The sequence below is a fragment of the Megascapheus bottae genome, chromosome X, assembly GCF_031878675.1.
Source record: "Megascapheus bottae isolate mThoBot1 chromosome X, mThoBot2.hap1, whole genome shotgun sequence".
In the NCBI taxonomy this organism is placed as follows: Eukaryota; Metazoa; Chordata; class Mammalia; order Rodentia; family Geomyidae; genus Megascapheus; species Megascapheus bottae.
This window is the reverse complement of record NC_143547.1, coordinates 40,630,189-40,651,862: the sequence shown is the minus strand read 5'-3', so window position 1 is coordinate 40,651,862 and position 21,674 is coordinate 40,630,189. Positions and strand designations below refer to the sequence as shown.

The 21,674-nt window shown below is 46.9% G+C and overlaps 3 protein-coding genes across 5 annotated transcripts; 1 reads left to right on the top strand and 2 right to left on the bottom strand.

The window, feature by feature from the left end:
* The first annotated feature begins 4,399 nt into the window (after positions 1–4,399).
* Positions 4,400–10,305, top strand: Foxo4 (forkhead box O4). The gene is made up of 3 exons (XM_090326182.1): positions 4,400–5,210; positions 8,729–9,779; positions 10,078–10,305. The coding sequence occupies exons 1-3, from the start codon at positions 4,758–4,760 to the stop codon at positions 10,083–10,085; spliced, it is 1,512 nt and encodes a 503-aa protein (XP_090182308.1). The 5' UTR covers positions 4,400–4,757; the 3' UTR covers positions 10,086–10,305.
* Positions 10,306–12,086: 1,781 nt separating this feature from the next.
* CXHXorf65 (chromosome X CXorf65 homolog) lies at positions 12,087–15,567 on the bottom strand. Its single transcript, XM_090325666.1, has 6 exons — positions 15,367–15,567; positions 15,177–15,263; positions 14,832–14,966; positions 13,094–13,162; positions 12,513–12,673; positions 12,087–12,393 (listed from the first exon to the last, which is right to left on the bottom strand). Exons 1-6 carry the CDS (start codon positions 15,404–15,406, stop codon positions 12,292–12,294), a joined length of 594 nt encoding a protein of 197 aa, XP_090181792.1. The 5' UTR covers positions 15,407–15,567; the 3' UTR covers positions 12,087–12,291.
* Positions 15,568–15,945: 378 nt separating this feature from the next.
* On the bottom strand, positions 15,946–21,037 carry Il2rg (interleukin 2 receptor subunit gamma). 3 transcript variants are annotated; one of them, XM_090326207.1, is made up of 8 exons: positions 20,883–21,037; positions 19,941–20,088; positions 19,549–19,733; positions 19,234–19,373; positions 18,243–18,405; positions 17,421–17,517; positions 17,139–17,208; positions 15,946–16,541 (listed from the first exon to the last, which is right to left on the bottom strand). In XM_090326207.1, exons 1-8 carry the CDS (start codon positions 20,995–20,997, stop codon positions 16,356–16,358), a joined length of 1,104 nt encoding a protein of 367 aa, XP_090182333.1. In that variant the 5' UTR covers positions 20,998–21,037; the 3' UTR covers positions 15,946–16,355. The 3 variants fall into 3 exon arrangements, with proteins under 3 accessions (XP_090182333.1, XP_090182334.1, XP_090182335.1); XM_090326208.1 differs by having other exon boundaries at positions 17,421–17,463; XM_090326209.1 differs by having other exon boundaries at positions 19,941–20,092; positions 20,883–20,987.
* Positions 21,038–21,674: the final 637 nt, after the last annotated feature.

Genomic DNA, 21,674 nt, shown 5'->3' with positions numbered 1-21,674 from the left:
AAGTGCTGCTATGGCTCAAGGGGTAGGTCGATAACCTTGAGCTGAAGAGCTCAGGGACAGTGGGTAGGCACAGAATTTAAGCCCCTCAATTGACAAAAAAAAAAAAAAGTGGTAAGGAGGGAGCCATTTGACCACATAAATTGGGATTTCTACAGCAAGAAAAGCCTACATGTTCCCTATCCTGCCATATCTGTTTACAGCTTGTAACAACACTGCTTTTCTAGGGACTATCCCTCTTAGCCCCCCTCTTTCCTGATCAACATCACTTCTAGTTTCCAAGGTCACTGCCTCCTTGCTGACTCTGCTTCTTTTTATTTCTTTTTAATACCAGCACTGTGGCTTATACCTTAACTTTATTTCCAGACTGGCACTCTACCACTGAGCCACAGCTCCACTTCCAGATTTTTGTGGTTAATTAAAGAGTCTCATAAAGTTTTCTGCCAACTCTAGTTTTGAACCACAGCTATCAGATCTCAGCCTCTTGAATAGCTAGGATTCCAAGTATGAGGCTGATTCTGCTTCTTGACTGTTATGTATTCTAACATTTCTACGGAAATGAGGTGAGTTACCTTGACCTCTCTAGCCTTTTACGTCATGGGTTGTGTTTTATTGTTTTGTCTCCCACCAGTGCTGTTGCTTACTATTTCTCAAACAGCTGGTCTTCTGCTATATGATCATTTTTATCTGTCCAAGGTTTCAAGATATACATTTCTCTTTTGAAGGCTCAACAAACATCTGTTGATTGATGACAGAGTTTGTAATCCAGTGGGGGAGAAAATAAGCCTTCATGAAATGAAAAGCTATGCAAGCACAAGCACAAAATTAAAGAATACAAACCAAGTTCACAGAGGTTGAGGAGGTACAAAGGACATAGTGATCTGTCAGGTTAGGCCAGTCACGGAAAGTTTCCAAGGGCACGCAGATTTTGAGCTTTGAGTTCAAAATTTAAGGAGGTGATGGACATGAGTTAGTGGAGAGGTGGGTCTTTACAAACAAATGCACAAGGGGAAGACAATACAAGCTATAACTCAAGCTAGGACAGGTGCTTGCCCCACCCCATCATTTCTCCTGTCTCAGCAACTCTACATGATCTGCCACCACACCTGTTTCAATTAGAATAAAGTTCCTTGGTGCTTAGTGTCTTCCAGACTCTCTCCTCTATCAAATTCTCCACTCATGAAGCACTTGGTGGATGCTCTAAGCTGGGTTGCAGGAGAGAAGAGTATATGCTAATGTTTACAAGCATTTAAAGCAACTATGTCCCATCCCTCTAACCTGGAGCTCAAATATATATATATATATATATATATGTATATATATGTATATATATATATATATATATATAGCTTTCCGTGGGTAATCTAGGTGGTGAGTAGAGGAAAATTGCCATATTGGAGTAAAAGGACAAAGAATATGAAAAATCAAGATGGTTATTTTAAATGAGCAGATCAATATCACTTTAAGGCTCCATGTGCTTTAAATTTTGGTTTCATGGATATCTTTCTAATGGAACAAGTGTTAAGCAATATTTCAAGTAGTAGACAAACTCAGAAGCTTTCTGTTTGGCAGGAAAATATCAAGTAGAGCAGTATTTATTTAAAAGTTGTTAAATGAAGCCAGGCTCCAGAGGCTCATACCTAATCCTTAGCTGCTCAGGAGGCTGAGATCTGAGGACTTCGGTTCAAAGTCAGCCTGGGAAGGAAATGCTGAGAGACTTTCATCTCCAATAAAATACAAAAAAAAAGCCAGGGATAACACTCATGCCATGAGTTCAAGGCTGAGAAAACGGCACACAAATGGACATTAAATGAGTATAACATCCATCCATCCACCCACCCATTCATTCAGCCAGCATTTCCTATGTACTATGAGGCCAAGAACAGAGTTCACAGAAATACATTAAACTTGTCTCTGCCCTCAAGGAGCATACGTTTTTTTTCTCGGACAGACAGACAAGTAAACAAATATGGTATGCAGCTATCTAACGTGAGCCTGCTTGAGGCACATTAGAAAAGGAATATCTAACTGTATCTAAGGGAGACAGGAAATACTGAATGGGAGTTTTTCAAAATAGGAGATTTGAGGAGGGGATGACAAGAGCGATGGCATCTCATGATGCAGAGAGAAAAGGTACTGAAAGGGCATGGTGTTTCCCGGGGGGATGGAGGGGAGACAGCTTATCTAGGGAAAGGTAAAGAGGTAAAGGTGAAGAGTTTTGTCACAGAGTTAGTGGGTTTTGTTTGGTTGGTTGGCTTTGTGTGGAATGTGTGTGTACGTGCATGCACACACTGGTTCTGGGGCTTGAACTCAGGTCCCGGGCACTGTTATTGAGTTCTTTTTGCTCAAGGCTAGTTCTATACGAAATGAGCCACAGCTCCACTTTTTGGTAGTTTATTGGAAATAAATATCTTACAGAATTTCCTGCCTCCTGAGATAACATATGTGAGTCACTGGCACCTGGTTTGTGGGAGATTATTTGGCCCATACTGGGCTTTGAACACAAAACTAGGCATAAGTGATATGCCATGGCCTTTTTTTGCTCAAGTCTGGCCCCTTACCACTTGAACTACAGCTCCCCTTCCAGCTGTGAGTGTGTGTGTGTGTGTGTGTGTGTGTGTGTGTGTGTGTATGGTTAATTGGAGGTAAAAGTCTCTAAGATTTGCATGTAGAGACTGGATTAAATTCATGTTTGTTAGATCTCGGCTTCCTGAGTAGCTAGGATTAGAGGCATGAGCCAGTAGCACCCACGTTTGCCTGAATTTCATCACATAGACAAGAAAATGTGAACAGGGAAATTAAATGATCACATATGACAGTTCCCAGTTTTTCTGTTTTTTTATTGCTTTATCTGTGGATGTGTTTAATTTGTTCATCTATAAAAATGGCCATCCTAGTGGTAAGTATGTTCAGAGTTGAGGTAAAGAATAAGTATGCTAATACAGGCAAGATAATTAGCACAGTGACTGACCTACAATAGGAGCTCCATAAATTTTAGGTGTAATTATCAGGTGTGTTTCCTAGAAAGGTAGCATTGTTGGCAGCATGGAATATAAAGTAATGGGGGAAAGACTGGTGAAATGGAAGTAGAATTTAAGATATACCATGGATTGGAGGTGTGGCTCAAGTGGTAAACCTCCAGCAATGAATCCTAAAAGCCTAGTCAGGCAGAATGCAAGTCCCATTATGGACACAGAAAATAGATAGATAGATAGATAGATAGACAAATAAATAAATAAATAAATAAATAAATAAATAAATAAATAAAGTGATTTAAGCCCAGTTATAAAGTGTTTTCAACTGGAGTTTTGGATGTAACAAGTTAGGAGAAAAGATAATGAAGGTTAAGTGCATCTCCGGAGACAAGGAAAAACATTAACTAAATTCAGAGATTAAAAGTAGCCAGGGGGTAGGAGTGTGAGTGCAGAAACAGATAAAATTAAAAAGTTCAGTTGGGGACCTGTTGAATGAGAAGTGAAGCCGTTTGAAGATAGGAACCTGGAGAACATTATTTAATTGAGCAGCCACTATAACCAGTGAAGGAAAATAGTGAGAGACCAAGAAATCTGATTAAATGAAGGGTAGTGAGTGGTCACAGGGGCCGAATGTAGGGGTGGGACGACCGCCAACCATCAGCTAAACTTGGTTTCTATTGCAACAGCCCCACATCCAACTTCCCAACCTGCATAGTTTCTATTTTCTAGTTAATTCTTTGCGTCTTGCCTCTAGGTTTTCTGCTTTTTGTAAAGACAACATGTTTTGTTTTCCTTTTTGCTTTCTTAACCGAAGGGAGGGAAAAGGTTTGGAGTGTGGCAACACGGTCACCTAGGCGATCCTGAATCATAAGGGAGCGGGTGGAAAGAAAGGTGGGTAAAAAAAAATGTGATTTTTAAGAAAAGAAAACTAGTTCGAGACGACCTCTAATAATTAAAGTTCCACCTCCCCATATCCTGCCACGCCGTCTCCAGCCGCTGGTGTCGGACTCCTGGTCGTGAGGTAGGACGGGAGTTGTAGTCCTCAAGAGGGACCAGGGTGGCACGATGGAAGAACTCGGTTTCCCAACTCGCTCTCTAAGCGCGTGCGCAGATGGCTGCCCCAGCGAGTGGTAAACACAGACGTCAGGCGGGGGCTGCTGCTTGGAGCAAAACAAAAGGGAAACCCGGGGGCGGGGGGGGGTGGGGGGGTCTGCTAGGGGCTTCAGTGCGGGAATCAGGGAGGCTGGGAGCGCGAGAACCTTGACCCTATTACGCGGGACGGGAAGGAAGAGGCGGGGGGGAGGGGGAGTCAGGGGAGGGGCGAGTGACGCGGGGGAGCTGGGCGTGGGGGAGGGCAGTGATCCGGGTGGAGGAAATTTGGGAGGAGTGTCCGGGGGGCAGCAACTTAAAGGGGGTGGGGACTGGGCTGAAAAGACGTTCGGTGATGGGAGCGCAATGTATGAGGGGATACCGTGCCTCAGGTTTAAAAGAGCAGGAAGCTGAGTGAGAGGTTGCAGAAAGTGTCTTCTCTAGGCGGAGGTTACAGGTGGTGTGTAGGGGAAGCGCTCAGAGGCTGCAAGCTGTAGTCGGGAAGGGGGATCGGAGAACTGTGTGGAAGACACAGTTTGAGAGTTAGCGTCCTAGGACGAGGGAGAAGTTCGTGACTTTGAGGACTAGAGGGGAATGTGCCATCTGACCCTCGGTGCTTCCCCCCTGAGGGGAGGCATGGTGAGGGACTGTGGCAGGCTCCTCTGAACGCCCAGCTGCAGAGGTCCAGCTCCACGTATGGATCCAGGCAATACGAAGTCAGCCACAGAGGCTGCCGCGATCGTAGACCTCGATCCCGACTTCGAACCCCAAAGCCGTCCCCGCTCCTGCACCTGGCCCCTTCCTAGACCAGAGCTCGCTAACGAGCCACCAGAACCGTCCGAGGTGGAGCCAGGTCTGGGAGAAACGGTACACACGGAGGGGCACTCCGGACCGATCCTGTCGCCCTCCCAGCTCCCAGAGCCGGCAGGGGGCCCCCAGCCGGGGATCCTGGGGGCTGTAACAGGTCCTCGGAAGGGAGGCTCCCGCCGGAATGCCTGGGGAAATCAGTCATATGCAGAACTCATCAGCCAAGCCATTGAAAGCGCCCCGGAGAAGCGGCTGACACTCGCCCAGATCTATGAGTGGATGGTCCGCACTGTGCCCTACTTCAAGGACAAGGGTGACAGCAACAGCTCAGCAGGATGGAAGGTAATTATAACCCCCATACTTTCATCCCAACACCATATACATCTGGCCCCTTTCTCCCTTTGCCGGGACTCCCTTTAACGCCCTTGCCCCATTGGGAAGCGTTCGAGATCCACCTTCAATCTTCAGTTAGACAAACATTTACTTAGTACATAGGATACGCCACACTCACTCCTAGCTTGATGCTGGAGGATCGCAGATGAATAAGATACTGTCCCAGCCCCGGAGAAAATCTAATTCTCCTGTTCACTGCTCTGCCTGCACTCCCAGCACTTTGGCTTGGGCTTCCCCAAACACTTATTCCCACAGAGAAGTCTTTATCCTATGTAGAGCAGGAGCTGTGAATTCCTTGTATGAACCTAGCTGCCTCACCTCCCCCACCTCCCACCCCAACACCTTCTCTCCCATTCCTGTGGGATTACTTGAATTTTCAGCTTGCCTTCAAATACCTCAGTGTAGAGATACGATTCTACTAGAATTGTTCTATCCAAGACGAGGGGTGAGAAACAAAAGACAAAAAAAAAAGAAAAAAAGCAAGAAAAGACTGATGTTCACGGGGAAAATAGTTGATCTTTTGCATTAGGGAAAAAAAGACTGTTGAGTGGCCATCTATCTTCCTTTACCCTCTTAATTACCAAGAAACTCTCCCTTGTAAGGGTAATCCAAGCTTCAAGGAAGACTCTTAATTTACTTTTGAGGAATATTACTCTTGAAAAAGGAGGTAGCGCTTTCATTTTAAAACACAGGTTGGCAAGTTCCCTTGGCCTTCTGCACAAAAAAATAATGGGAAAAGATTTTATGAAATCCTCTGAAAAACTGGTCAGGACAAATCGATAACTAAAGACAAAATTCAGGAGCCTCAACGCATATTAATACCTTGTACTTTGGTAGGTGGTATTGTTAACATAGAAAAAAATGTCGAGAGCAGAATGAGCGAAGGTTCTTCTTAAGTATCAGCATTTGAGGGATCAAAATTTGCAGTATGTGTAGGGGCTGGACAGAACAGAACACAGGACAGCTGAGACCCTTGGCACTATTTCTGGGTAGACTGCCACGGCACAGTCTCAGCTCATAAAGAGCTCCCCTCCTCAGACCCAGCCTACCCAGCTGTTTTCTTTTCTCCTAGGTTCATTTTCCAGGGCAGAAGAAATAAGTAGGAGTTGTTATATTGTGGGAGTATGGTCCTTCTTTATGATTTACACTTACACAAGGTTTTATAGTTTGAAATTATCTAAATTGCTTTTATTTTATTAATCTCCACAGCAATTCTAAGATTCCATACTTTCAATATGAAAAAAAGTTAGACACAAAAAAAATAAGATTAGGAAAACTACCTCCTATTAGAATGAAGACTTGAACTGGTCTCACTAGAAATTTTACTTCTCTATGGACAGCATGTCCATCGAAATGATTGCAGAACTAAATGAGGCTAGGCCTAGGACTTCTCAAGCCCCCCTCCACTCCCTCCTCTAGAGGTTTCATGCCTGAGTTGACTTCCCTGGTGCTGTGCCAAAATCACTCCCACCCCACCAGGGGGCGGCACTCACTTAGAACCAGAAGGCTTAGGTTAGGTGCCTTAGGGAGCAATTAGCAGTTGTCCCGCCCCCCCCCCCCAACACCTAAGAGTTGTAGGTTCTTGGGGAACCAACCACTCCTGCTTGGATAGCTCCAAAGCCTAAAGAAGAAAGGCTATGAATGGGAGTAGAACTCAATGGTAGAGCAGTTGTGTGGCATGTTTTTGTGTAGCATGTTCAGTCCTGCGTTTGACATCTAGCACGACAGAGAAAAAAAGAAAACCAGTATACCCCAGAAATTGAGGATGAAGAAGGGGAAAGTCATGGTATGAGAAGTAACCTCAGCAGTCCTCAGTTACTAAGAACTCAGGCTGGCTGGCCAAGTGGGATTCCTTGATGCAGCAAGCTTATCAGGGTGATAAAGACTTATTTAGCCTGGGCACAAGTAGCTTCTCAAGCCATGCTCCCTAGGCAAGAGGTCTCCTTATCTGAAAGCACCAGTCAGAGACATGAGTTGTTTCTGACTCTCCACAGTTTCACCCTGTTACTAGCCACAAGCACTTTTCGCCTCTCCCTTGGTTTCTAAACTAAAGAACAATCCACATGGGAGATCAAATGTCCCTAAAGGTAGAGAGATTATGGACAAACTCCTGAGAAGTAGGAGAAAAGTGCGGGGAAGGAAGTACAGAAGTGATGAAGGAAAGTGGGCAAAATTGATGTAACTAGCCTGCAGCCTTCGATGGAAGTAAGCGACACTAGAAGCTGAAGGGGTTTGCCAATCTGACTTTCTGAGTCCCTGGAAGAAAAGGTATTCCTGTGGTCCCTAGTGAGGGAGGAATGGTGAGATACTCACAGCACTCTAGAGCCCACAGAGTCTCAAGGGGAGCCACAGGGTTACCCACCAGTTGGGCAGTGAATATTAATTATGCACTGTGAGCTTGATGTTCTGTGAGCTTTCTCCAAGGAGGCATTGTTGAGGACTATAGAACTGTCCTTGCCCTTGATGCTTACACTTGATGAGACTAATTACATGAAACCAATAAGCCATACCACATAGATTGGGTAAAATTAATGTGGAATGAATTGAAAATATTGTGCACGAAATTTGTCGATGAGCAGTGACAATATAAAAGAGGTAGGATTTAAGCTTGAACACTAGTCAAATCTACAGAGAGGACATCCTCTTTAGGCAAAAGAAAAGAAACAGGGAGAGATGAATTGTATCTCATGAAATGTGTGGAGGGTGTGTGTCCTGTTGGCAGAAATAAGACTGAGATTCGGCGAAGGGGAGGAGGGGGTGGGGGAGGAACCTTCTGCACAGAGCTAACTGGGCAGCCTAAATGCCCAGTGGGGAGTGGAGTACAAGCTGTACAAGGCTCCAGCACCTCAGCCTATTCAGAGAACAGGCTAAGGACAGGGGTCAATTCTGGGCTGATATGACCACAGTCCTATAATCTCCACCCCAACCCTGCATTCAAGGAAAGGGGTAGAGCTACGCAGCCATTTTCTTTTCCATCTTAACAGTAGTTCATGCTGAGTTAAAAGTACTATTTCTCCATGCTCTCCTAGAAACTGAGTATGGTCTCCTCCCATTCCTTTTTTTTTGTTCTTTTCTCTCCCCCTGCCCCTGAATTTGAGAACTTGTGTGAGTGCGTGCGTGTGTGTGTGTGTGCGTGCGTGGGTGTACATACTGGAGCTGGAACATGGGGCCTGGTGTTATCTCTTAGCAATTTCATGCAAGATGGGTATTTTACCACTTGAGCCACTGCTAGAGCTCCACGTTCAGATTTTTGGCAAGAAAGAGTCTCACAGACTTTCCTGGACTGAATCTTGATCCTCAAATTGCAGCCTCCTGGGTGGTTATGTTTAAAGGGGTGTGCATTTCCTTTCTTTTGAGTCTCCAGGACTACCCCCTACTGTGTCCTGGGCTCTCCTTAGACTTTGGCTAGTCACCTTCTCTTACATACTTACCTCATGCCCCTTTCCTACTGTTTCTGCCCTTTCTAGAACTCCATCCGCCACAACTTGTCCCTGCACAGCAAGTTCATCAAGGTGCACAATGAAGCCACTGGCAAGAGCTCCTGGTGGATGCTGAATCCCGAGGGAGGCAAGAGTGGCAAGGCACCTCGACGCAGGGCTGCTTCCATGGATAGTAGCAGCAAGCTACTCCGGGGACGCAGCAAGGCCCCCAAGAAGAAACCATCTGTGCTACCAGTTCCACCTGAAGGTGCCACTCCAAGAAGTCCCATCGGCCATTTTGCCAAATGGTCAGGCAGCCCTTGCTCTCGAAATCGTGAAGAAGCTGACATGTGGACCACCTTCCGTCCACGAAGCAATTCCAATGCTAGCACCGTCAGCACCCGGCTGTCTCCCATGAGGCCAGAGTCTGAGGTGCTAGCAGAAGAAGTGCCAGCTTCAGTCAGCAGCTATGCTGGGGGCCTCCCTCCCACCCTCAGTGAAGATCTTGAGCTGCTGGATGGGCTCAATCTCACATCCCCCCATTCCTTGCTGTCTCGGAGCAGTCTCTCTGGCTTCTCTTTGCAGCATCCTGGGGTTGGTGGTCCCTTACACACCTATGGTGCCTCTGTCTTTGGCCCAGCAGAGGGGTCCCTGTCAGCAGAAGGGTGCTTCTCAGGCTCCCAGTCTCTGGAGGCCCTGCTCACCTCTGATACACCACCCACCCCAGCTGATGTCCTCATGACCCAGGTTGATCCCATTCTATCCCAGGCTCCCACACTTCTGTTGCTGGGGGGTATGCCTTCCTCCAGCAAGATGGCCTCAGGAGTTGGCCTATGTCCCAAACCGCTGGAGGCTCCAGGCCCCAGCAGTCTGGTTCCCACCCTTTCTATGATGGGACCACCTCCAGTCATGGCAGGTGCTCCCATCCCCAAGGCCCTGGGAACTCCTTTGCTCACACCTACTGAAGCTGCAAGCCAAGACCGAATGCCTCAAGATCTCGATCTCGATATGTATATGGAGAACCTGGAGTGTGACATGGATAACATCATCAGTGACCTCATGGACGGGGGTGAAGGATTAGACTTCAACTTTGAGCCAGGTACAGCAGCCCGTCCCCATGCCCCATCACTGTAGGATTCCCAAAACCGCATCCAAACCTCATTCCATGATCTGAACCTAGGAGAGAGAACAAGGGGGTGGGCAGAGCTCCTGAGGAACTGAAGGAAGGATGACATAGCAAAGCAACCCAGTTTCCAAATGAGGCCTCAGCACAGCAAGAGGAGAGGAGGGAGGAGAGGAATCTGTATTTTTCGTGATGATTTGTCTGGATGGTGGGACATGAGCCTGCTCCGTATGAATCTCCTCTTACCTTGTCTTCTTATTTCTTCTTCCCACAGATCCTTGAGTCACCGGCCAGAAGCTTTGCCCCCTGGTTCATAGATGGAGCCAGGCGTGTCCATATCCAGTTTTTTTTTCCTTTGAGCCCTCCCCAGGAATTTGGGACCCTGCATTAGAGCTAGGGTGGGGTCTGGTCACACACACACACACACACACACACACACACACACACACAGGTATTGAGAAAATTATAAAGATAAAGCTGCACCATATGGGAGCTGGGGGGGAGGGTTATGGGAGGGGGGGAAAGGGAAGAGGGTTTATTCTCACTGTGCCAATTAGGGGGTAATTATGGCCCTTTCTCAGGAGCCATTCTCTGCTTCCCCCATTTGTACCCCTAGGCTTTTGTAGCAGGAGCCAGCAATGCTGTTGGAAATGTGAAGTCACCAGTGGCCTTACCCCTGCCTTTAGGAGCAGGATTCTTTTCTTTCTTTCTTTCTTTCTTTCTTTCTTTCTTTCTTTCTTTTTCTTTTTCTCTTTCTTTCCTTTCTTTGCATAGAGAGTCTTAATCTAAGCTGGACCAGGCTAGGTAGAGCCTGGGATTTTTATGCAGTGGCCCCTTAGGCCAGTGGGGGGTGGGTTGGGGGGAAATAGGGGACCTTAGAAGAGCCAAGGTCTGAGCATTGGAATAGCTCACCTGGCCAAATCATTTTTGGAAGGCTGCAGATCATGGAAAGGCTTTTCTAAACTTTTAAAGAAATATAAACACAAATATCAAAAATTTTTTTAAGTGGCAAGTTGTTAGTGATGGAGAGAATTTTTTTTCTGAAGGCTTTGTCATTATTAAATGACTTGATACAAACACTACAGACAATAAATAGTAAGGGACATGAGGAAAGAGGTGGGAAACAGTAGTGAACTTGGGAAGGAGCTTCTATTTGGACCAGGTCTAGAGAAAGATCTTTGTATAAATGAATTGGAGTTTCCCTAAGACAGTACCCCGCATTCTGTCAACTTGTGCCTAGAAAAGTGTGGCATGGAGGTGCAGCCACACTCTCGTCTGACCCAATGCGGGTTAGTGCTACTAGGGAAGACTGTATAGAAGGCCTGGAATTAGCTCAGGGCCTGAGGGGAGGGGCGAGCCAGAGGAGGGAAGGATTTAGGGTAGTAAAGTTAGGTACAGAGACCTCCCTGTTCAGGCCCCTGACAGCTGTCCCTGCCCTTCTTCCCCTTGCCTGACTACCGGGGTTATGTGGAAGCGCGTGTGGTGGCAGGCAGTGGTGGGGGGAGGAGAACTGGGAAGGGGGAGGTGGGGAGCTCTGGCTGAGGGTCTGGGAAATGAGCAGGGATGAGGGGGGGGGAATGTGGATCAGGTTTACTAGCACCTGCCAGGGAGGCCATCTGGGGCTCCTCCACCCTAGTCCCGAGGCAGCCCCTCCCCCAGCGCCCTTTGCATTGTCCCCTCCCCCACCCCTGCTGTGGGTTCCCATCATTTCCTGTGTCAGCGCCTGGCCTACCCAGATTGTATCATGTGCTAGATTGGAGTGGGGAAGTGTGTCAAATCAATAAATGAATAAATTCAATAAATGTCTATAACCAGCTCTGGTTTCTGCTGCCTTGCTGCCCCTCACGGCTTAGGGGGAGGAAGGGGAGGAAAGGCGAAGGGCAGTTGGTTGAAGGGCGGCTGGGGAGGGATTGCCCCAAGGCAGGGAGGTAGGGGGCGGGGAATTTCAGCCTGGGAGGTAGTGGAGTGTGGTGGGGGAGGGACACCTAACCCCAGCAGGAGTTAGGCGGCTGCTAGATAGGCCTCTCAAGGGGAGGTAGTCTGGTTTGAGAAGACCCCACCCCCTACCCTGGCCCTCAAAGGCTCATTGTACTAGACTTCACAGTCTTTTCCTCACCCCCCCACACCCATGTGCTCGCTTCAGCCGTGTTCTGTGTTCTCTCGTCCACCCTGAGCCTCCCTTGTGCCTGGGGCCTACTTAAGCCTTTGTGTTGATATTGGGAGAAGGAGTCTTGATGGAAAAAAGAAATTCGTGCCCCAAGTGGCTGCTTTTTACTTGGTCACTTTTATTAACTTAGCGAAGTTTATCCTACCTACCAAAGACTGTTTTGTTCTTAAGGATTAGTCTGGGTGGGAGACCCATCTTCTTCAGTCCACACTACACTAGAAAAGGAAAGCAAGTCAATTAACAAAGAAGTCGTGCTCAGGCAGTTTCTGAAAGAGAACTTCATATCTGAAGTTGCTGCTCTTACTTGGTCGCTTCATTAACTCAGCGATGTCGGTCCTTCCTACCAAAGTCTGATCTGTTCTTAAGAATTGGTCTACGTGGAAGCGGGCCCCCTTCTTCATCTGTAGTCCGTACTATCTTAGACTAGAAAGGGAAAGCAAGTCAATTAACAAAGAGCTCTTGCTTGTATAATCTCTAAAATGCAGAAGTAAAAAGGTTAGAACTGGGTCTATAAGAAAACTGGGGGAAGCCGGTAGAGGCACCTTTTGCTGGCTGAGAGAAAAGTGCTGGGATGTGCTGCCTTTAAGAAGTCTTCCTGAGACATTCGTGGAAGATTCAGCTGCAGCTAGTTTCTTGGCTTCCAATGCTCTAAGCATCTTTAATCGGCTCTTCTCCAGCATGTCGCATTGAGTTCGAAGAGCCTCTGAGAACAGGAAAAGCCCCCACCCTCTGAGGAAGAGACATCTTCCCCATCTTGACCCTTCCCACCTTTCAATCAATTGGAACAACCCAGCATTAGATGCATATAATGGACATGCAGACAAGATGGCAGAAAAACGGTAAGAGAACAAAATGACACATGGTTTAAACTATGCATCCCTCCCGCAGTGGACTTAGACTCTCCTCACTGCCTAAGGCTCCCATCATCCCCACTATTCTATGTTTTCTTTCCTTCTTTCTTAATTTCTCTTTATTTATTCCTGAATTTCTTCCATTCTCTTTTTCTTTCAGACAGTCTTGGTTTAGGTAGCCCAGGCTGCCATCACATTCACAGTCCTGCCTTAGCCTCCTAAGCACTGGTCTGTGTTTTCTATCGTGTTCCTACCCCAATCACACTCCTTACCAATCAGCTCAAGTTCCGGATGCTTCAGGAGAGGCACAACAACTTTGTAGGCGTTCTCAATTCTGGTTCCTGTGAACATAGCAGTATGATATCCCCAGTGCCCTCCTTGTTACCAAGACTCTACCCTTCTAAAGCCCAAGATTCCCGAACTCTTAACACTAAACACTACCTGGATCTGATGTACCTTATTTCCTCCTGTTCAGCATGAACCTACAGGTTCATGAAATCCAGGGGCAGGGGTACATAAGATTCAAGAACTTAATCCATTTTCACTGAAGCACCCTTTCCTTTATTTCTTCTTTCTTTCCTCCTTATTTTTTTGCCTATCCTAGGCTTGAGCTCACTGTCTTTGGACTTTCTCATGGCCAGAGCTCTACCACTTGAGCCTCAGTACCAGTTCTGGCTTTTTTTCTAAGTATGTGGTACCGAGGAATCGAACCCGGGTCTTCATGCATGCTAGGCAAGCACTCTACCACTAGGCCAAACTCCTGGCCCATCCTCCTTTTTTTATGCTCCAGTACTGGGGATACAATTCAGGGCCTCAAACATGTTAGACAAGTACTCATTACTTTTTTAGTTATATCCCCAGCCCAAAGGCAGTATACTTTCAAAATTAGGCTGACTAGATATGGACAATTGGGTCTGTTTTAATGTGCTCTATTTTATGGATGCATTTGAGGAGGATAGTTTTGTGTTCTTATTTGATTTTCTTATTGGTTTGTTTCTGAGACAGGGTCTCATTACAAAGACCAGGCTGTCCTTAAATTCAGGATCCTTCTGCCTCAGTCTTCTGAGGCTGGTGAAAAGTGCCTTATTTTATTTGTACCCATCCTGGGGCTTGAACTTGAGGCCTATGCACTCTCTCTGAGCTTCTTTGGCTCAAACCTAATGCTCTACAACTTGAGCTACAGGTTCACTTCCAGTTTTTTTTTAGTGCTTAATTGGAGATAAGAGTCTGAAAGGGCCAGGGATGTGGCCTAGTGGTAGAGGGTTTGCCTAACATTCATGAAACCATGGGTTTGATTCCTTGGTACCTCATACACAGAAAAAGCTGGAAGTGGTGTTGTGACTCAAGAACAGTGCCCACACCCTGAGTTCAGTCCCTAGGAATGGCGGGTGGGGAGAAGCCTCATAGACTTTCCTGCCTTGGGTTGCTTTGAACCACAATCCTCTGGTCCCAGTCTCCTGATTAGCTAGGATTACAGGCATAATACACTAGTGCCCTCACCAAGAACAACATGGAGGGGACTGGGAATGTGGCCCAGTGGTAGAGTGCTTGCCTAGCATGCATGAAGCCCTGGGTTCAATTCCTCAGTTCCAAATAAACAGAAAAAGTGGTGCTGTGGCTCAAGTGTTAGAGTGCTAGCTTTGAGCAAAAGAAGGTCAGGGACAGTGCCAAGGCTCTGAGTTCAAGCCCCAAACAGGCAAAAAAAAAAGAGAAAAGAACAACATGGACACCAATGGCTCATGCCAGATAGGAGATTTGGCTTAAGTGGTAGAGTGCCAGCCACAAGTGAAAAAGCCAAGTGAGAGTTCAAACTGAGGAGTTCAGGTACTATCACACACACACACACACACACACACACACACACACACACACACACACACACAGAGAGAGAGAGAGAGAGAGAGAGAGAGAGAGAGAGAGAGAGAGAGAGAGAGAGAGAGAGAGAGAGAGAGAATCCTGATCCATCTTGAAGGCCTGGCTGTCTCTCTGGGAAACATTCCAAATCTATACCTGGAGCCCCACGCTCCACCTTACAAACGTAGTAGGTGTTTCGAACTGTAAGGAATTTGCTGGCATATTCTGTAGGGGTCTTCGTCAGGAAAAGCAGCTTCATAGTTCCTGATTCATCACACAAATCGATGGTGTCTAGAGGGAGGCCACAGGATAATTGGGACAGTTAAGGACAGAGTGTGGGAGCAAAAAGGGCCAGTGATCATATACAGGGTGGGTTGGAGAGAGCTGCAGGGATATGAGGAAGGAACTCCCTTCTTGTCAGAAGGAGAGTTTGGAGGCAAGAGGTGATGACCATGTTTCTTTTGACCCTTGGTTACTAATCCTCTTCCCCAAATTCCTCACCTGTTTTCCGCAACCCCATTTTAGTGCGAATATAATGGAGCAACAGGAGGATAGAACAATTGGTGTTGACCAAAAATTCCTGATTATCTGAGAAGAAAAGGGATGAGGCATTCTATCATCTGTGTCATCTCTGCTACCCTCAGCCCTCCCCATGCCCAGACTCAGACTCCAGTTATATTCTACTCCTCACCTCCATGTTTGATGACTATAAACATATTTTTGAAGATCATCTCTGTCTTCAGAGAGCCCCTTGATGAGTCATGTGGAAGGAATATGTTCTAGAGGCGCGGAATGACCAAAGGGGCCCATAGGCTTGGGGACTGGAGGGTCAGATGGATTTCATAGGTTGAGGACACCCAGACTGGGCAGCCAGAAGGAAACTTATTGGCAGTTGTGGATAACCAACATCCTTAGGGGTGGGGCCTGAGGCTGCAGTTGAAGGATTATGAAGTCAGAAGTGGTATGTGTGGTAAAAAGTTGGAGTAATGATAAAGACAGAGGCAGTTGGCTGGGGTTTAAAAGATTTGCTGGGAATAGGGGCAAAATGGCAAATCTAACTCTAAAGTGGCTACTGGAATAAATGCAGAAATTAACTGGAGAAAAACTCATTTCTAGAACATTACTCCTTTCTAGTCAGTTAATTTGTAATACAAATGTAGAAACAGTAGACTGTACATGGCTCTAATGCTCTTTTATTGCCACCCTCACACATGCCTCCCACACTAATGACACCCCACTTTTCCCCTGCCTCTCACCCCCACAGTAGACATTTTTGATGATTCGCAAGAGAAGCTTTATTTCTTAATGATTCAGGAACAACTGGGGTAGGTAGAATTCAGAGTAGGTAACAAATGGCAATGAAGGGATGGAGGGAGAGAGAATTTTGTGAAAAGGAAGGGCTAGATTGGGGGAGATGAGAAACTTCTACAGAGTAAAGAGACAATTCTTCAGTAGGGTGATATCTAATTAAGGTGCAGTCACATGTGGGGTATAAAATTTACAATTAGGGCTGGGCACATAGTTCAATGGGATTCAATCTCCAGTAATATTGGAAGGAAAATTGAAATTAGCCAGAGATGGTGGCAATGAGCTTTGGATCTAAAACTGACAGGGTAGGTGAGGAAAAGTTAATATAATTTAGGGCTACAAGACCCTGGGGTTCGAGCTTGAGATAAAAGCTCAAGTTTCAGGCTTCAGGGTATAACAGGGTGGGGGCCAGTAGAGGCTATGTTGGCTGCAGGGAGAGCCCCCAGGCCCCTCCCCTAAGGCTCCTCCTTTTGGGGGAATCTCACTGACATGGTACAATCGTTCACTGTAGTCTGGCCGCAGACTCTCTGCCAGTCCTTTAGACACACCACTCCAGGCCTATAGACAGATAGCCCCATGTCAGAGGTCAATTAGGAAAAGGGAGCAAAAGACCTAGGCTCTGTGCCAAAGAATCTTTCACACTGTCTGCAAGCATTATGATTATAGAAGGGTCACTGAGACTCCGACTCCTGGGCCTAAAACCACTATTTCCATGGGCTTTGCATAGCTACAGTCCTTTTTTTTTCCAGTCCTTGGCTTGGGCTCAGGGCCTGAGCACTGTCCCTGGATTTTCTCAAGGCTAGGGCTCTACCACTTGAGCCACAGCACCACTTCTGGCTTTTTGCTATGTATGTGGTACCGAGGAATTGAACCCAGGTCTTCGTGCATGCTAGGCAAGCACTCTACCACTAGGCCAAACTCCCCCCCCCTTTCTTTTAAATACTGTGTGTGTCTCTCTACCTAGCCCATCCAAAACTTGGTTAGCCACATCCTGACAATATAGGTCCTGTCCTCCTTCACTCTGTTACTTCGCCTCCCCAACACACACGCACATGTGCACGCCCACACCCCCACACCCACACCCACCACACACAGTCTTGCTAGCCAGCAGTTGGCAGTTGACAGACTGCAGTATGCTTATGACAATGTTCTCACCGAAAAATTCCCATGGTATTCAGTAACCAGATCCTCTAGGTTCTTGAGGGTGGGAATTCGAGGCATTGTCCTGAGTGGGGAGAAAGGGAGAACAGGATCACATAGGTTAAAATTCCTTCATTGCCCCCTTCCCAGCTGTTCCATCTGAAGCCAAGAAATTCCCTGTTTTCTGTGCCAGTGGCTTCCTCCCATCACCATGCCCTTTGGGCCTTCTATCTCTGGGAACCCTGGAATAACCCCAGCTACTCCCACTTTATTCAGGGGTGCCTCCTGAAATCTCACCTTTCCAGCCAAAAGCACACAAAGAAGAGGCAAATAATCACTCCTGCAGAGCCAAGGGGAATAAGTGAAGCTTTCAATGCAAACCACAAAGAATTCTCTATAGGAAAAAAAAAAAGGAAAATGGACCATACGCTTGTGGTACCCCTACGACGACGAGGGCACCAGGCACCGAGCTAAACACACTCCCTATACTTAATCTTTACAACAGCTCCTGAGAGGGAGGAAGGAACATTATCTGTATTTTACAGATGAAGGAATAGGATCAAAGAGGTCAGTCCAGTTCCAAGGCCATCTTCACCATGTAGGTTCTCTGGAATGTTGCAGGGAAATCCTACACATTCCATATCTCCCTTGAGAACCCTTTGGCCTCTTTCTCAATCTACTCTCTGATTCTGACAGCACACCCTCCCAACTCTTCTTCCCAGAGGATGACTAGAGAGGGGAGCTAGGCATCCAGTGTGGAGGCTTTGGGATAAGGAAGTAGAACAAAACACAGTGGTGTGCGCTGAGAATGTGGGTTACTGGCTTGCCTATCATGCAACCCTGAGTTCAATTCCTCAGTACCCCACAAACAGAAAAATCCAGAAGTAGTACTGTGACTCTAGTGGAGGAGTTGAACAAAAGAATCTCAGGACAGAGGCCAGGCTGACTTCAAGCCCCAGGACAGGCAAAATACACACACACACACACACACACACACACACACACACACACACACACACACACACACACACACAGTGGTGTTAGAGGTGATGGGGAGGGGATTTTGGTGTTGGAAAGAATGACAGGAAGGGGATTTGAGTCATATTTGACTGGTTTTACCTTTTGAAGTATTGCCTCCCCAGTGGATTGGGTGGCTCCATTCACTCCAAAGCTGAGCACTTCCACAAAGTGGGTAAAAGCGGCTCCGAACTCGGAATGTATATAGTTTCTGCCCATCCACGCTAGGGAGGGAGAAGCACCGTCTTTGATCCACTGTTTGCTCCTTGGAGGCAAAGGAAAGGTGAAGAAAAGGTGAGTGTCTATCAAAAGAAGGAAGAAGTAAAACATATTCCTGCCTACAGTTTAAAGTTATCTTCTCTTTCCAAGTTCTGGTTCTGTTCTAGTTTGAAAGAAAACTAGTTCTGGTTCCTCCCACTTAGTTTTCCCCCTCCTATTTATTTATTTATTTAGCCAGTCCTGGGCTTGGGCTCAGGGTCTTGAGCACTGTCCTTGGACTTTCTCAAGGTTAGAACTCTACCACTTGAGCCTCAGCACCACTTCTGGCTTTTTGCTATGTATGCGGTACTGAGGAATCGAACCCGGGTTTTCATGCATGCTAGGCAAGCACTGTACCACTAGGCCAAACTCCTGGCCCCCTTCCCCCTCCTCTTTAATCATTCAAACCATACTGTTTCCTTAACTCATGTGAGTCTCTCCCTCTCTCTCCCTCTCCCCCTCCCTCCCTCCCTCCCTCCCTCCCTCCCTCCCTCCCTCTCTCCCTCCCTCCCTCCCTCCCTCCCTCCCTCCCTCCCTCTCTCTCTCTCTCTCTCTCTCTCTCTCTCTCTCTCTCTCTCTCTCTCTCTCTCTCTCTCTCTCTCTCTTATGGCTTTCTTTTGTTTCCTTGTTTATCTGGTGCCAGGAAGAATCAGGACAGGAAAACCTAAATGAAAACTCTGGTGCTAGACAAAAGAGTGGGGGGAGGGGGGACCCGAGAAGCTGTGAGGCAGAGAACAGAACACCAGTCCCACTATCAGGTTCTGCTATCTGACTGAATCCTTTTAGCGCACTTGCTCGGCCTTAGCTACTACATGCATGTACCCAAGCCACTTACAGTCCAGCCACGATCCCGGTCACTCCGATACTGTACCAGGTGTTGTAAACAGTGATCAAGGTATCTGTTGTCCCACCTCAGTTCTAGTTGAGATTCACTCAGGTTGTGCAGTGTTAGATTCTCTGGAGCCCACGGGATCACTGGAAATATGTGTACATTTATGGTTATTCCCCTGGCCTACCCAAGTAGGGATCTTTCAGTTAGCAACCTTTATCCCTCCTCCCTTCCCCATCCCATTTCCATGTGTGCAGCAATGGGGGTACCCCACAGACATCTTTCACCCCACACAGGTCCTCCCACTTATTTCCCAATTACCCAGATTTTGCAGTGCTAGCCTCCATGTGACCAATCTCTTGTGTTTCTGAGGATCCTGGAGCCGAATAACAAATGTTTTATAGAGATGGATTTCTTTTTTTGGAAACCAACAGCCAGAAGTGACATCTTCTGAGAAGAGATAGTGGCCACACTCCTGGAATGCATTATGATCAGAGTTCTTGTACCTGGAGACACATTGGAAGGAAGAAGAATTGTGAGATAAATTTCCCTGTCTTCACCTGGTCAGAACTGATTTATGGAACTTATCCCATGAGAAATGAATGGGGTGCCTGGGAGACACAGCGTTCTTGGTCCCCATGCAGTTTCTCTCATCTGGTCCACCTCCCTGTTTTGTGTCCTTCCCTATGCAACCCTCTCTTCCCTTCACATACAAATAATGCAGGGTCAGGTTGGTAGGCTGGGGCTCAGAGCTGCTGTTCCAAGTGCAATTCATGTACTCCACATTGAACACAAAGCACTGAACCTCTGGGAGAGGCAAGGTGGGAACGCTGAGAGACTCAGGAGCCACAGAGAAGAGATCTAGCTTGGGGAGAGAATAAAGCAGGAGAGAAAAATAGAAGAAAAATTATGATCAAAAGAAGGAGCATGAATGATGACACCCTTTTTTATAACTAGAGACAACAAAAAATAAAGATAAAGAAACATTAAAAAAAATAAGCCTGGTACAGATGAGTCACACCTGTAATCCTACCTACTTAGAAAAATGAGAGCTGAGGATCATAGTTCAAAGCCAGTCTGGGAAAGAAAGCCCCAAAGACTCTTTTCTCCCGCCCCCCCCCCCCCCCCCCCCGCCCACCAGTCTTGGGGCTTGAACTCAAGGCCTGGGCACTGGCCCTGAGCTTCTTTTGCTCAAGGCTACTGCTCTACAACTTGAGCCACAGCACCACTTCTGACCTTTTCTCTGACCATGTGGTTACTGAGGAATTGAACCCAGGGCTTCATGCATGCTAGGCAAGCACTCCATCACAGAGCCACATTCCCAGCCCCCCATAAGACTCATCTCCAATAAACCACCAGAAAAGCCAGTTCTGTGGCTCTAGTGGTAGAGTGGTAGCCTTGAGCCGAAAAGCTCAGGCTCTGAGTTCAAGCCCCAGGACAAAACCCAAAACATGATGATGATATGATGATAATGATAATAATAATAAAATTAAAAACAAAAAAAAAGAACAAACAGTAGTGTAAGGCAATGAACCCTTCCCCTAGCCCTCCCTCTCTTCTCCAGTTCTTCCACATTGTTGTAAAGACCGAATTTCTCTACAGCCCCTCCCCAGAGCTTCCCTCTCTTCAAACCCCTCTGGCCTCAGATTTCCCACCAGCTGTGGCGTCTTCATTCCCACTGGGCTTGAGGACCGTGGAGTTCAGCCCCACCCCCAGCAGAGGCAGCTGCAGGAGTAAGAGGGGTTTCAGTAGCCGTGATGGCTTCAACATGGCGTTTGCAATTCTTTTCCTGGGTGTAGTCTGTGTCAGGAACCTAGGCCTCTCACCCACTACCCCTCCCCACCCACACATTTCCTTCTGTCATAGTTTCCGGTGGAAAGAACCTTAGAAACCAGGCTTTTACAAGGGGTGTGGCAAAAAAAGGTTCAGTGATACAGTCTAATTCTTCCTGGGCATTGGGTGCTGCTCTAAGGTGGTGTGAAGTTGAATCTAAAGCTGGATATATGATGGGTCAAAGATTTAAGAATCCTGTGACCACTGGAGGATAAGATCTGAGGATCATGATTTGAAGCCAGGATGGGCAGGAAAGACTGTGGGACTTTTCCCCAATAAATTACCCCCCCTCCAAAAAAAGTCAGAAATGAAGCTGTGGTTCCAGTGGTAAAGCGCTAGCCTTGAGCAAAAATCCGTCTTAGGGACAGCACCTAGGTCCTGTGTTCAAACTACAGGACTAGAAAAAACAGCTGGAAATGAAACTATGGCTCAACTGATAGAGCACTAGCCTTGAGCAAAAACCTCAGGGACAGTGCCCTGGCACAGAGTTTAAGCTACAGAACTGTCAAAAAAGGGAAAAAAAAGAGATCTTGGGAATCTCTCTCTCTCTCTGTCTCTCTCTCTCTGTCTCTCTCTCTGTCTCTCTCTCTCTGTCTCTCTCTCTCTGTCTCTCT

Bases quoted from the DNA above. Each gene is read 5' to 3' on its own strand.
- Foxo4 (XM_090326182.1), top strand. From the start codon at position 4,758: ATGGATCCAGGCAATACGAAGTCAGCCACAGAGGCTGCCGCGATCGTA. The intron at 5,211-8,728 runs GTAATTATAACC...TGCCCTTTCTAG, and splicing joins ACAGCTCAGCAGGATGGAAG to AACTCCATCCGCCACAACTT.
- CXHXorf65 (XM_090325666.1), bottom strand. From the start codon at position 15,406: ATGATCTTCAAAAATATGTTTATAGTCATCAAACATGGAG. The intron at 14,967-15,176 runs GTGAGGAATTTG...GCCTCCCTCTAG, and splicing joins AATGGGGTTGCGGAAAACAG to ACACCATCGATTTGTGTGAT. The intron at 12,394-12,512 runs GTGCCTCTACCG...TTCCCTTTCTAG, and splicing joins TTTCTCTCAGCCAGCAAAAG to TCTAAGATAGTACGGACTAC.
- Il2rg (XM_090326207.1), bottom strand. From the start codon at position 20,997: ATGTTGAAGCCATCACGGCTACTGAAACCCCTCTTACTCCTGCAGCTG. The intron at 19,734-19,940 runs GTATGTGAAGGG...ATGTGTCTCCAG, and splicing joins AACCTGACCCTGCATTATTT to GTACAAGAACTCTGATCATA. The intron at 16,542-17,138 runs GTGAGAACATTG...ATCTGTCTATAG, and splicing joins AATACCATGGGAATTTTTCG to GCCTGGAGTGGTGTGTCTAA.